Here is a 15,951-nt window from a genome sequence, read left to right on the forward strand (position 1 = left end):
AATATTGATTCTATTTTGTTTTTTATTATTAATAAATTGTTTATAAAAAAATGCAATACTGTAAAAATAATAATTTTATTAATTCTGTAATATGCCTTAAAATTGAAAGGCTAAGAATATTTTTGTTAATGCGACTACTTTCATAATATATTGTAAAACTTATATTTTGAATCATGCATTATATTGTAATTTATCGACCTTAAACAAGGTATTCCAAATATCTCCACTAACTAAAATATTATATTCTATCAATATTTGAACTTCATGTTTTAAATTTAATAGGCTATATTAATGTTTTAAAGATTTATTTTCTCAAATAGATAAATAATTTTATGAAAAATTTTATTTCGAACTATAAGAAGTAATTTGTTGATTTTTGTAACAATAAAACACTATTTTTTCTTCATTTCATACTTAACATTTTAATTATATATTTAATTTAATTCTTGTACATATTTGGGTTTTGTGCCATCATAATAGTAGATTCAATTGATGAATGAATTTAGATATTTAATTAAAGTGTTAAGTAAAATATGAAAATAATATTTTTCCTTCTGAAATTAAATTATATCTTGAAATTATTTTTAATTTTTCACTATTTATATTAAGTCTATTTTGAAGCCAAATGAATAAATCTGATTTTTAGTTGGTCAGATTTCCCTTTTTTCTTATTTCAATATTTTATTTCTAGTGCGATTCATTTAATAGAAAATATTTATAGTAATAAGATTTTTTGCATTATTTGTAATAAAGGATCAAAGTGCAATTTCCTTTACGTTCAACTTAAATGTATTCTTTTGCATTCACACATTCTTCTTATACATAAAACAATGGTGAAGACTAGAATATTTTGTAAAAATTGTAGAGTTTTGCAAAATGTAAAATAAAATCGACATTATTTAAAATAAAATTAGTATAATTGGAAAAATTTCCATTTTATACAGCATGATTATTTGAAAGCATTTTTAAAATTATTTCATGATATTAGAATAATATTTTTTTCTTTTTTAAATTATTAAATGTACTTTTCCAAAATTCTTAAGTTTTCAGTAGTTTTAGCATTTTGCATTTTATTTGAGAATTAATTTACAATTAATTCTATTTTAATTTGTTTTACATTCGGATAATTTAGAATTTTTAAGGATTAACAAAAAAATTAAAAAACACTTTTTTGAAAAGCAATTTTGAAGGTGCATTTAAAAAAATAGCTTTTATTAAAAAAGAAAACTTGTTAATTTCTATTAGTTAATTAAAATAATAAAAAACAAAAAATATAAGTAATGAAAATTATAAAGATTTTTTTATATAAATTTTTTAACATGAGAAACGAGTGCCCATTTTTTTTGTCTAGAAAATTGAAATTTTTTTTTATTGAATTTATTTTCTATAACATTTTTATATTTAAGATTTGGTGCATAAAAATAAGTAATTAACGATGTCATACCTACTTTTTAAAATAAGTACAATTAATTACATAACTATTATATAACATACATATGTATATGTATCTCTATATATACTTATTAACAATTGAAAATATATTTAAAAACAAAAAAAAATAATTACTTAGCTTTTATTTTATTATGAAATCCCCTTGCACATTTTTTATCGATGCTTCCACATTTAATTTTCAAGATGATCAATCTAGTCTGAAAAAATATAAAACTAATTAATCATAATTTTTAATAAAATATTTTAATTATTTAAACTTTTAAATTACAAAATTAAATGTATTCTCATATATAATTTGCTTATTTCACTTCGAGTCTCGAAAAATAATTCAATTCAAAAAGTCGATGATTGTGTTTCACATTAATTTAGATAGTTTCCAAGGTTTGTGTATATGGTAATGTAATTTTAGCATAAGAAAACAAAATATTTTTTCAAAAATTTCTAAAACTTATATAATTCTAGAATTCTCGATTTTCTTTTTACTTTCAAGAATTTCAATAATTTAACTTATTTTCATACCAAAAAAATTAGACCCAATTTTATGGTTTTTATGTTATGATTTTTATGGTTTGTGAAAAAGATTAATTTCCAAAATGGATTTCGTTAAGTTTTTTTAAAAATATAAAAATAAGATTTAATATAGTCAATCCAAAAACCTTTTATTAATTTAAATAAAAAATATTACACAAAAAAGGGAAATTTATAGTACAATTTTTTTCCGCAAAATTTGAAACCTAAATAAGTATATATTTGAATGAACAAAAAATTTTGAATTGTCATGATTGCTGTCAAAGAGCTCAAATTTTATAATTTGAAAATTTATAAGAAAATTTTTGAATTAAAGCATTTGTGAGCATAATCAAATAAAAAAAAATATTTGGGTAATAATTTAATCGGAAAAAATAAAAACGGCAGACATTTATTAAATTAAATACATTGAATTTTGAACTTGGAGAGTAAAGCATTCGTTTAAGATGTCCAGTAATTTAGGCAAAGCGTTTATTTCTCAACTTTCTAAAGAAACGGATCATAAATCGCTGATTCATATTTGTGAAGAAATGTTTCCAATAATTAAGGAAGTAGCAAAAAATAAAAATGGATTTGAAAAGGCTATGGATTTGTTGTTACATTTGGAAAAATTAACCAGAAACGTAAGTTTTCCTTTTAAAATTAAGTTCAATATAATTTTACATTTATACTAGTATATATGGATGTATATACATATATACGCACATACATATGTTTGTGTATATTATTTTCCAGTTTATGCGGCACATATGTATGTACATGTACCTACCACTCCATACAATAACCATTTGCCAATTTTTACTGTTCAGACTATGTAAGCTGTTAAGAGCTCCTTAAACACAGTTCAAAAACTTATGTTAGAGTTCATTTTGGAATATTAAATCTAATCTGGCTCGGATTTAAAAATCGTGATAATGCAGCCCAAAAATTAATTTATACAAACATACCTACATTACATGTATGTATGTGTGTATGACTGTATATATGTGTATTTATGTATAAATAAAAATATAATTACATTTCTAAATTGTGTATTTAATAGGTGTATGTATTTTTTAGGCTAAACATTATGAATCCAACGCCCAAGTTTTGATTGAGATTGCATCTTTATGTGTTGAAACGAATCATTGGAGAGACTTGAATGATTATCTTGTAATTTTATCAAATCGAAAATCATTTATAGAAAAATCTGTTGTGGCTCTGATAAAACATTGTCTAATGATAATTCGATCAATTAAAATTGAGAAAATTATTCAACTAGAATTAATGAAAGTTTTATATGGCATAACAAAAGGTAAAAATTATTTGGAATTGGAAAGAGCAAAACTTAGTAAAGTAATGGCAGATCACTATGAAGAAGAAAATAATGTTGGTAAAGCTATAGAAATTTTGGAAGATTTAAAATGTGAAACAATATCTAATTTGGATAACAGGGAAAAGGTAACTTGCAAATTATACCTATGAACTTACCTAATGAAATAAATTTTATTTATAATTAATTACTCGGATTTGCATTTTATGAAGTAAGTAAATGAAATAGTTGATTTGAATGTTTGAAATCTTCTTTAATTTAAGATGCATTCGAAAATTAATTATTTAAATTTTTATTACTACTAATACGCAAGGATATATTTAAGTACCTACCTACCTAACCTAATACTTTTGGTTGAATCATAAAACAAACAAAATTAACACTATCTTTAATAATAGTTAATTGTTATTTATTTTCGGGAGTTAAAATGTCATTGTGTAATTATTATTACTTATATTAATAATAATTAGACTTAGTTAAATAATTCTGGAGTTATGCTTATCAATTTTGCCGAATTTTTCATAATAACTTAAGTTCTTTTTCTAAATTTCATTTTTATGAAAGTTTAAATAAAGTTTTGCAAAATAATTTCCGAAAATTAATGAAACTCTCTTGATATTTAACCTTTAATTTTAGATCAAATTTCAGCTACAATTAATACGATTATTTATCGCAAAGGAAAATTATATGAAAGCGCAAAATTTATCAGCGAAAATATCAAAGAAATTTCTTGAAGAATCTGATCAAGAAGATTTAAAATTAGATTATTATAGTTTAAAAATAATTTTAGACTCTAAAGAGAATTTTTTTGTTACAAGTAAACATTATCAGTCTATTTTAAATTGTTATAATGATGATGATCCAATGAAGTTGCATACCTTGACTATGGCAATTTTATATTGCATTTTGGCACCAAATGATTATGAACAAGAGCAATGCATGGAAAATCTTTTAAGAAATAAATTGATGGAAGTAATACCAAAATTAATGTAAAAAAATATTACTTATTTTTCCTTTTTTTTTTTGATAAAAATTTATTTAAGTAGATTATTTTAATTTTCCTTCTTTGAATTGTGCAGGTTATTACTTAAACTTTTTCTGACCAAAGAAATTATTAATTTGAACTCGTTTTTGAGGATATTTAAGAACGACTTGTGTAAATACGAGATATTAAATGAAAAAACTGAAATTGGAAAGCATAATTGGCTTGAAATTAATAATCGTTTAATGGAACATGTAATAAAATTGAGATTTAGAAATGAAGTTATTTAAATAACAAATATTTTTTTATTTTAGAATATATTCGTTATATCATTATATTACGAGCGTATTTATATAAAAAGGATGAGTGAAATTCTTTGCATTACTATAGAAAAATGTGAAAATTTAATTTCTAAATTAATATCTAATGGTCGTATTTTGGCAAAAATCGATCGTTTAACTGGAGTTATTAATTTTAACAAAGTTAAACGAACTGGACAAATATTGAATGATTGGATTTTCAATATAAATGAATTAACGATCAAAGTTAATAATTCATTTCATGATGTGAATAAAATGCAATATTAATCGATGATACAAAAACTGTAATGTTAAAATTTTTGTGTTTTTGGGTTTCTATTGAATTCTTGAATGAAAGATATCTATATTAATTTTGTTTTTATTTTTTTATTGTTTATTAGAAATTATATTGTTACATGTTCAAAAAAAAAATATGTGGTGTTATATAAATATGAATTATTTGAATAAAAAAATATAAATATAATAATTTGGAATGAATGATTCCTTGCTTTAACACAAATGTACGTTTTCTTTAACAAAGTTGAACATTGAATGTTATGGAATTAATCAATTTTAAAATATTTATGTTTCTTTTTGATTTATGTAAATTCTGAATAATTTAATACTTTCTTTATTGTTATCATTACTGATATTAAAAGTCTTGAATATTCCTGTGATATTTTTGGAGCGTTTTTTGAAAATTGATGAAATTTCTTTTATTTCATCGGCCTATTTTTTCTGTTTAAATCTTCTTTGGACCCTCAAATTTGTCGAAGGTAGATATGTTTAGTTTCAGTGTTTTCCAAGGTGGAAAAAATTTTACAATTTAAATAAGAGCTGAGTTTGGTACTTAAAGACTATTGCTCGAATATGAACAATTTTGCATTTAATATGAAAATTTTTTTTTTATAAATGTGGCAAAGATTTAATTTTTTTAAAGTTGAATATAACAGTAAATTGAGTTTTTTTTTGAGAGGTTTTCTTTTTAACCTGTTAGAATTAAATTTTTAAATTGGAAGAACCATATGCAAAAGTTCCCAAACAACAATGATGAAATGAATGCATAATAAAAAATGAATTGTAAATAAGTTCATACTTTTCACTTTGCTTTAGGTAATGAAATCAACAATATTTCACTTCTTCCTTTTTTGGAAAAAAAAACTCCTTTGCAAAATCATCAACATATTTAGGTTTCCATTCCTTTTTTTTTTGTTGCTTTTATTAAATTACAATGACTAGCCATTCAAAAAGTAAATTTAATGTTAGACCTTTTCTTCTGGAGAGAAAATAAACAAGGATTTATTTAACGGTTACCTAAATATTGTACTCAAAAATCACAAAATATAATATATAGGATTTGAAAGCATAATTCTGTTCCCTTTTTTTTTTTATTTTTTTTTGGTTTAGTGGTTTTTCATATGAAAATATATTTTGGTGATTTTTTACGTTTTACAAGGTTTTACATTTTTATGTTCATTCAGACGTGTTAAAATTTTATGTGAATTTATGTTTAATTTCATAATGTATGAGTAATTTTAAAAATTTGCAAGAAAAAATGATTTTCAAATAGAAATTCCTACAAAATATGTGCATACTTTTTTTTTGTAGGATAGATTTATAGAGTGTATATTTTAGGAGAAGATAATATATATCTATAGTACTTGAAAATGGACTCTTATGATTGAAAAAAGCAATTTTTGATATTCAGTTGGAAATATTCATGGATAAAGTTTAAAAGATAAAGATAATTTATTATTATATGTATACATTTTGTTTGATCTTAATGGAGAAATTAAAATCCTTTATTCTATAAATTTTCTGTATATCTTAAAAATCAATGTTTTTTTTTTATAAATTAACAGAAACTATGAATTGTTTCTACTCACATTTAATTTTCTCTAAGAAACTTTTCTCTTTAAACTATTAGAGGATATTTGAATTTATTACCTTTAATTTTCACAGTATAAGATTACTATACGAAAATGATGTATCCGAACATTTGTGTGGGAAAGAAGAGTTTTATTAATTCATTTAATGAAAGATATTTTTTAAAATTAAAATTGAAAAATAAATTTAAAATTACAATTATTCATATTTTATTTTTAAATTTTCCTATATTAAATTGTTCAAAAATATTATATTTTTTATGTAATATTTTTGATTTAATGCAAATTAAAGGCATAAAATTTATATTAATAAGAAGGCTAAAGTTATACTGTATCGTTGAGGAAATAATTTCCATTCATAATCTGTGTAATATAATAAATTTGTATAAATTATGGCTCTATATTTACCTCTAACGAAGAAGTACATAATAAAAATAAAAACAAATTTATAATAAGTTTATAAAATATATATATTTTTGTACTTATATAAGATCCTGCATATTATTTATTACCTTCTAAAATTACATTATAAGAAATCATAAATCATTAAATACCTTCTATGTAATATTTTCATTTCAAATATACTTAAAGAAAAACCTTATATTAAAGAAAATGTACAATATCTTTTATCACGTACTGATCTCACTTACATTTTTATTATTTTTCTTGTAGTTTTGTTTATCAATATGAATATTATAATATAAGCATGAGGAAATATTTATGAACATACTTTTTATGTGAGTGGAAGCAAAAACAAAGTGTTTACATGAATTAAATAATTACTGTTTAATAATTATTGTTTCTCATTTTATTTATAAATTTTTAATATAATTTTAATTGGAATATCTTCCATTTTGTTAAAAGAAATTTAGTATTAGGTAATGTTAATTTTATATATGTATGTAAACTCTATATATTATATTACAATGTCAAGGCTTAAATTCAGTTAACAAAAGTAAAAATATACTCTTCATATTTATTTTACTTGAATTGTAAATGCACATATTGTATAACGTCTGATGATCCTTTATAATTAGAATTTTTATATTATATTATGATTAGGCGAAAAACCAAAAAATAACAATTTTTTGCATTAATATTTTATTTCTTTTATATCGGGGTTAATAAAAAATGTCAAGAGCATAATGTTTTTTTTATTTTTCATAAGCTTATTATTTAAATTCTAAATTTGAATAAATATTGTACAGATTTACACAGTGTGTTTTAAAAATTTTAAAATTTATTTTGTCTTAAAGGTATTGTATTCAATTTTCTACTGTTGAAATATTCAATTAACTAGGAAATATTGGGGTTGGATTTACAAAAATTTAAAGGACTATAAATATTTCCGAAAAATACAAATTTTGGTTCCAGTAAGTCATATTAAAATGTAAAATTATAGCAAAATTTGGATGAGCATAGTAAATATAGTAAAATTAGTTTGAAATTCAGAATCTCAATTTTATTAAATTATTAAATCAATTATTAAATTAATTAATTAATTTTAAATCTTTATGGTATTTTTTAATTTCAGCTATGTAAAATTCTTCTAATTGATACAAAAGTTCTTTCTCAACCACCTTTTTTTTGTAGTACTCTGTTTTTAAATAATTTGTAAGCAAAAAAAAAAGGTCAACTTATTTTGTCCTCATATTATTTGTTCATTTTCCATTTTATTTTTATTTTCTTAAATTTTTGTTACAAATTTAGGACAGTAGAATAGTAGAACACATTACTAGTATACAATTTTAATTTTATCCCAAAAACGTGCGACTATAAATTATTTAATTTTTAATTAGATGATGGAATAACTCAATTTCATCACTTAATATCATCACTCTTATAAAAACAAAAAAAAAAAAAAAGTTAAATGAAAAAATGTCCTTCAGACATTATAATAAAAGTTGTTGTTGTTGGTATTTTTTTTTGGTGAAACAAGATATTTTTACATTTTTTTTTTGACCATAAATTTAATGAAACTTGTATGTATTTTGTTTTAATGTTAATGTATTTTCAAATATATAAATTCTTATATTAGAGGATAGTATGTAGAAGCAGTAGTTTTAGGACTACATATACAGCTGTATTATGTTCACATATACTTATGTTACACACGACAATATATTTTGAAAAATTCATTTTTCTTTATATTAATTTTAAATTTATTTCATATTACACTGTTTTACAGGCAGAGAGAGAGAATACACATAAGAGTTCCTCCTATATGCTATCAATTAATAAAGGTTTTACATAATGTATGCACACACTTCCACATAATGTTTTCTTATTCTTCCTTTTGTACTTAAATATCCTTGACATGATGATAATTCCGTATGGAATATGAGAATATAAATCCCATTTAGAGTTTATATACTCTTATCATTATGTACATACATATTATATAGTTACGAAACAATATAGATTATTTACAGTTTTCTCCTCTTTTCATCAACATCTTTAACTATTAAGATGTAAAAAGCTTAAAGGATCTTCTTCTTTTTCTTGTTCTTATTTTCTTTTTTATTGATTTCTTCGATGAATTTTTTCTGGAATACCTAATATATACATACATGTAACGTACATATAGTTTGTGTTTTTTTTTCTTATTGTCGTCGTTAAAGTTTTTACCTCATCATCATCTATATTTTTATTGTTAAATAAAACCATTATAGAATTAAATAGAAAATATAAAAATTTTTATAAGAAAAATAGAAATGCTTATATTTACAAAGTCTTTAAAATGCTCTTTTAATATTTATAAATAAATATTCACAATTATATAAATATATGTATGCATATATGTATGTATTATATATGGTGTGCTTATATGAAAACCAACAATATTGTTTTAGAACAGAACATTTTGTTTGAAATTTGTTTGTTTATTTGCGGGCATGATACGAGTAAATATTGTATATACTCGTACGTTATATCTTTCTTATTGGTAAATGTTTTGTCTTAATAAAGACGTTAAGGAAATAAGGAAGCAAAGAATAAAAAAAGAAAAATTTTTTTTACTCCTACACTGCAAAACATTCAACAGATGCCATAAATATTACCAGATTACTCGAATTTTGTTTTTCAATAGTAAGTTTTTCAAACAAAATCTATAAAAAAAATTATTTTTGTGTTAAAGCGTTTTAGTTTGAAAATTAGAATATTAAACTTTAGAGTGAGAATAGTAAATTTCAATATCAGAATAGGTAAAGTGAAAATGAAAAAGTTGCGATGATTTTTAATAAATTTTAAAGAAAATTTTTACAGCACATTTTCAAGTTTGCATACGCCTTTAAAAAAAAAACTGACATCAATGTTTACAAAATATAAAAATATGTAATTACTTGTCGTTTCAAACTTGAATAGAGACGATTAACGTTCCGCAATCAACACCATATTACTGAATATAAGATGGAGAAGCCGTGGACAATTGAATAGAGAAAATATTTCAAAAAGATTTCATTTTGTTGAAATGATTGGAAAAAACTGTGGCGTGTTATATTAGAGGAACTTGGTGCTGCATTTCAAGAAAAATTTACTTTTTTATATTAAGAGGTATTACACTTTCACTGACACGTTCAACAACAAGGTCAACAACAGCCACAAAGAAAATTATTAAAATAGTTCCCGCCTTTGCAAAATTTTATTTTTATCATCAAGTATATAAAAATCTTAACAAGTATATAAAAATAAAAAAAATCCATTCGACTGTCAAAATTTTTTTTGATTTATTTATAATATGACCTTCAATATCTCAAAATAAATAAAAATAGGTGTATTATCTGTTTAAAATTAAATAAATTCTCATACTGAAATTTATTATTGTCATATTGAAGTTTAATATTCTAGTTTTAAAACTAAAATGGATAGTTCAAAGAACTACAAAATCATAAACATTCATTTTGTTATCGTCAGATCGTTTTTCAAAAAATAAATTGAGATGCGAATGAAATTTCTTCAATATTTTATAACAATTATAAAAAAAGTTTTCAATTTAAAAGTTTTATTATACGAATAAATGTATAAGTTTTCCACAATTACTTTTGCGATAACGCGATCAATTGAAGACTTGTGAACCTGTCTGATTTTACTTTCAGTTTGGTGTACTTATGTTAGCGCTTATACTTAATTATTTCAAAGTCAATAAAATTTTTGTTATAAAAATAAATTACAATCCTGTAATTACTATAATTTTTAAAATAGAAAAGTTACAAGCGTCCATTAATAATTTTAACATTTTTTCGACATTTGGCAACCTTTTCATTGTACTAATAAAAATTGAGAATCAACTTTTTTAATTTTATGTACGACAGAAGCGTAAGAAATTTAAAGAAATTTGTTCTTTTTGCTTTGTTTGTTTGTTTTGTTTTATGTATAGGTACATATATCCTGTTTCTGCTTTCTTTAGTAAAGTTTCTCAATTTAACAAAGATGTAAAGGAATGCACATTATATTTCCTGGTTTATATAGACAGTAACTTAAGTAAACCAAGAATCTCTAAGGATAATATACATTATTTTATTATATGTATGTACATATACAAACATAAGTATATAAGCATAATATGTATGTGAATTTAAACATTTTGATACATTTTATATGTTAGGTGTACTTTTATACTTACTATAAAAATTATAATTTAAATGGAAAGTGGATTTTTTTTATTAAAGTATTTGTTTACGGTGTAAAATTATTAAGAAAGTGAAAACCTTCTTTCTGGATTATTCTTTTATAATAAATTTAATGTGTAGTGAGAAACGATGGAAAGAAAGCAAGGCTCGGCAAGGGTATATGGCAAGAACAGTAGATTTTTTTACATTTTTCTCTTTTTTCTTTTTGGAATATTGAAAATCTGTTGGATATTACGATCTTTAAAGATTTGATAATTTAATTAACTATAGAATAATAATTAATTCACTTTATTACTAAAATGAACTAAAGTGCTTACGTCTATATGCTCATTCATATACACACTCATACGAACAAATGTATGAAATGTCTTTTACATTTTTGTTTTAAGAGAAGTTCATTAGAAATATTTTCGAATTTTATTTTACTCTTCTTTTTTTATTCTCAGAAATTTTTAAAGAAATTAAAGAGATTATTCTTTGTCTTTTAAGTTTTCTTATGAATTATATGATTTTTGTTTTTGCTTTTTTTATGAATTTTGAAGAATTTAAGAGATTTATAAAAATTTTAGAATCATTTTATAAAATGTTAATTATTTCAGAAGTCAAGTATCATTTGTGACATAAGTAGGTTGTTTTTTTTTTGTTTTATCCTGTTTTTATTACTAATTTTGATTTTTTTTTGAAAATGGAGAGGAACAAGTAGCAGGTATTTATTAATATTTTATATTAAATTTTATTATAGTTTTCATTCAGGATAAAAATTAAATTACATAAATATTTTATATTAAAGTTAAATTTGAACATTTTGAAATTAATTTGTCAGATTGTCTTACGTTTGTTTTTAAATTTCAAAATAAAATTAGTAATTCTAATTAGAGGGATGAAAAATATTTGACAATTAGTTATAATTTTTTATATTATGCTGGTGAATTTAAGTAAAATATAAAAAATATGGAAATATTTCGGAAAATGTTTTAAAAATATTCGAAGAATGTGGAATTTTGTTCTTAAAAAGAAGGTCCTAAATTCCTAATGGATTTGAATGTATCTGATAAGCAAATCAGGTTGAATTATAAAAAACATGATGGGAATACGAGTCGTGAGTCGTAGGTTGCACATAATATGTGTTTAGATATTAGGAGAATATAGAAATCTACAGAGATTATATGAAGGTTCTGCGTAAATAAATATTATTCTTGTATGATATTCTTTGTTGCAATACAAAAGTTGTGCTGGATCCGATTAAAACTTCCGTATTAAAATGAGTCGGTTTTCTAGAAAAATTTTTTCTTACAACATTGTATAAAGTAATGTTATACTTTTGGTTAATATATAAAAGCTGTGCAAAAATGTAGATATTTTGAATACATATTCCCAGGTAAGGAACGCAAGTACAAAATATAATTTTCATAATATTTGCATTATTATTTACAAATATTTATATGATTGACATTGTCTTGAATATTGTTTGACTATTTGAGTCTGTATTTTTATATCATAAATTTTTCATAAAGCATATGAAAAATTTATTAAACTCGTTGAGCCAAAAATGTCTAGAAATTCAATTTTCTTTCTCATAACCCAAAATTTATTAACAATGAGTTTATAATTTTTTGGTCGGAGAACAGTAATCGATTCTGAAAAGCAAATTCACAACAATCGATAAAAAAATTAGTCTATTTTCTAATAGTTGATAAAAATCTGATCAGAGATTTTCAAAAATTGGGGGGCTTTACATTTATAACAAAGTTGTTATCACATAACACTAATATCTATTAAAGATATTGACAATGTAATATCTACAAACTTTGCATCAGCTGCAAATAATTAATTAATTGACATAATTGATAAAAAATTTAATTAATTTATTAATTACTCATACATTTAAGAAAACGTGAATAGTTTCAAAAGAATGTAATGTGAAAGATTAATAAAATTTATATAAAATTTGAAGATTTAAAATTAAGTAAAATTTTTTGCAATATTTGAACACTGTACACCAGAAAACAAACATTTTATTTAAGTTTATAATTATAAAATTAAATCATCCTTATAGTCACTAGCAAATTGTTAGGAATTTACAGTCGTATAATATTTGACTATCAACGAAAACACAAAAATTACAATGTGAAAATTACTTAACAATGGAGTAATCATATAAAATATTATTTGTATAATCATACACTCGTAAATACACGATTTAGAAAAACAATTTATTCAATGACTATAAAGCATTTTAATACCAATAAAAATGCTACTTTTAAAACACTAGTACTAGTAATAAGCATTATCCTTAATAACAAGATTACAATAAGTATTAGGATTTTATTAAATGAAACAAAGTGTATTTCTAAAGTAAATGAGATATACTAACTTTTAAAAAATTATCCTTGACATAATCCTTAAAAACACAATAACAAAAGAAAAGTAACAGATACAAGGCAGAGGGAGAGATAGAGAGAGCAGAAAGTAGAAGTGAAGCGACAGAAGAGCGTAAGAATTGAAATGTCAATTCAAAAGGAAAAATTCATTTCTATTGAAATTGATTTTAACGTATACGTACTCGTTTATACATAAAAATATAGGGACCTACTTATCAATTTCATTTTATTTGGATCAATTTCTTTTTTAAGGATATTATTACAATATAGGATATTTAAAGATGTAAGAACATTCTGGTATAAAGAAGCAAATAAATAGAAATAAGTATATTTTGTATAAAAATAATAAAAGGAACTCGTTTCTGTTATACTGCACAGCATTCAACTTACTTATATATTTTATGATAAATGTATTAAAATTTTTCTTAGTATTCTATTGAGATTTTTAGGCTTTTATATGAGTATATAAAATTTATAGATTTACAATAAAAATAACAAAATGTAATTGTAATTTATTACCAATTATCAATAAAAACAAATAAAAACAGATAATATTTTAGTAAAGATTAAGAAGGGTTCAACACAATTGAGAAAATAAATTCATATTAAGCCTATTATGAAAAAAATTTTAAATAAAATATTTATAAAATATTTCAAGGTTTCGTTTAATTTATTGTTATCAATAGCATATTAGAGAGTTAAGTATAATATCATCTTATTGCGAGTTTTTATTATATCTGGTCATAATATTTTCATAGATAATATGATTATTATGAAGAGTATGCTGCATTAATTCAAATTGTAATAAAAATATAAATAGGTATATTAGATTTTCAGAAAAAAAAATTTTTAAGTAAATTTCGACTTTTTAAAGCTTGAATGTGCGGTGTGAACAAAGCAAATATGTAGAGGCTAGATGCAAAAGTGTGCCTATACTATTTAAAAACAAATTGAGATCGATTCAACAAGCTCATTATACATGCTCTTTATTTCCTTTTATATATGAAGACTGTAATGTTGTTACAAACCTTTGAAATATTATAATGTAAGCTCATTTTAAATTCAAAATTTGCCTATTCCAAAATAATAAATTGTAATTCGAAAAAATAACAAAGCCAGAATCATGAAACTTTGCAGTCTAATGCCCAATTACAGGTCAAATATATGCCTGAAGTTTTTGTTGAATGGTTTGGCAAGTTTGGGTAGCTGCCATATAACAACAACGAAAGTTAATTCGAACTATTTCAGAAACAAATTTTTAAACTCAGATTGTAAAGGTGCAGGGTATAATTCAGTCGGTTTATTCTTGTGTTGGCAAACCAAATTTTTAGGTAAATTGTGTGTTAAAAACTTGTGCGAATATTAATAGAATAATCTGGTTATTTAAACTTGTATACAAATCACACAAGACAAGTCCGCAGCCAAATTATTTTTAGATTTGTTAATTCTACTTTAATCGCTTTTCTCTTGGAATTCTATTGATATGTTCGTATACCGATGTCTTTTTCTGAATCAGTCGATTTATTTGATCTGTTAAAATGCAGAGGTCTTTTATTTTCTAAATTTTCATTATTGTCACACCCGCTTTTTTGTTTTGTTATTATATAGGTAATACTCAACTCAACATTGATGTCGTGACACACTCACTTCATTTAATCTTTAAGCTGGTTATTTTAACTGTAATACTCGTAAATTTGCGATGTGCTTCATTTATCCGTTATAATTTATTCTGTTAAATTTATCACAAGTTCTTGCTTCGTTAAACTTTTACTAAAAAATCTCTATATTTGAAATTAAATTTGCGGTCTGAAACCTGATAATACATTAATAAAATTTTGCTGCATACAAAAGTTGTTCCATGAACCATTTCTGGCGCTTTTTTCTCAGGTACAATTTTATTATTTTTTCTATTTTTAGTTTTACTTTTCATACTTTCCTGCATGACGACTGAACGACACAATGTTTTTCCACGGATTTTCAATTTCTAAAGCGAAATTGACTAACTTATAGTTTTGGAAGTACAACGTTTTTATACAAAAAAATATTAAGAAAGCGAAAATTGAAGGTCACAACGTTATTCGAGCCGCACATTTAATTGTATAGCAGTGTTAAAATAAGTGGAATTTTTTTATTATTAAATTTAATAATTATTCACTTATTCGGTGATTCTTGATAATGAAACCAAATATTTTCATTGCAATGACGTAAATGTTTGATCTATCAGATGAAGAATCAACGTACTTTTCTTAAATAAATGTTCTTTAGTTCCTGAAGGGTAGTTATACAATTTGAAGCATATTCGTGTTTTGTATAATTTTAATTTTAGGTATATTCAATTTAATTAAAGTCAAAAATCATGAAATAAAATTAATAATTAATTAATTAATTAATATTTAATAAATATGACATGTGTTCAGTAATTTAAAAAATCAACACCTTTACACATAAAGGATTGTTGAATGCTTTGATTCTGTGAAAATTTT

General features: G+C 22.5%; 1 protein-coding gene across 1 annotated transcript; it reads left to right on the forward strand.

Annotated features, from left to right (window-relative positions):
- Positions 1-2,426: 2,426 nt before the first annotated feature.
- On the forward strand, positions 2,427-4,861 carry LOC129610874 (26S proteasome non-ATPase regulatory subunit 12-like). Its single transcript, XM_055523645.1, has 3 exons — positions 2,427-2,603; positions 3,040-3,420; positions 4,589-4,861. The coding sequence occupies exons 1-3, from the start codon at positions 2,427-2,429 to the stop codon at positions 4,859-4,861; spliced, it is 831 nt and encodes a 276-aa protein (XP_055379620.1).
- Positions 4,862-15,951: the final 11,090 nt, after the last annotated feature.

This window comes from Condylostylus longicornis, unplaced genomic scaffold (genome assembly GCF_029603195.1).
Source record: "Condylostylus longicornis isolate FDR11 unplaced genomic scaffold, ASM2960319v2 ptg000048l, whole genome shotgun sequence".
Taxonomy (NCBI): Eukaryota; Metazoa; Arthropoda; class Insecta; order Diptera; family Dolichopodidae; genus Condylostylus; species Condylostylus longicornis.

Bases quoted from the DNA above. Each gene is read 5' to 3' on its own strand.
- LOC129610874 (XM_055523645.1), top strand. From the start codon at position 2,427: ATGTCCAGTAATTTAGGCAAAGCGTTTATTTCTCAACTTTCTAAAGAA. The intron at 2,604-3,039 runs GTAAGTTTTCCT...TGTATTTTTTAG, and splicing joins TGGAAAAATTAACCAGAAAC to GCTAAACATTATGAATCCAA. The intron at 3,421-4,588 runs GTAACTTGCAAA...TTTTTATTTTAG, and splicing joins ATTTGGATAACAGGGAAAAG to AATATATTCGTTATATCATT.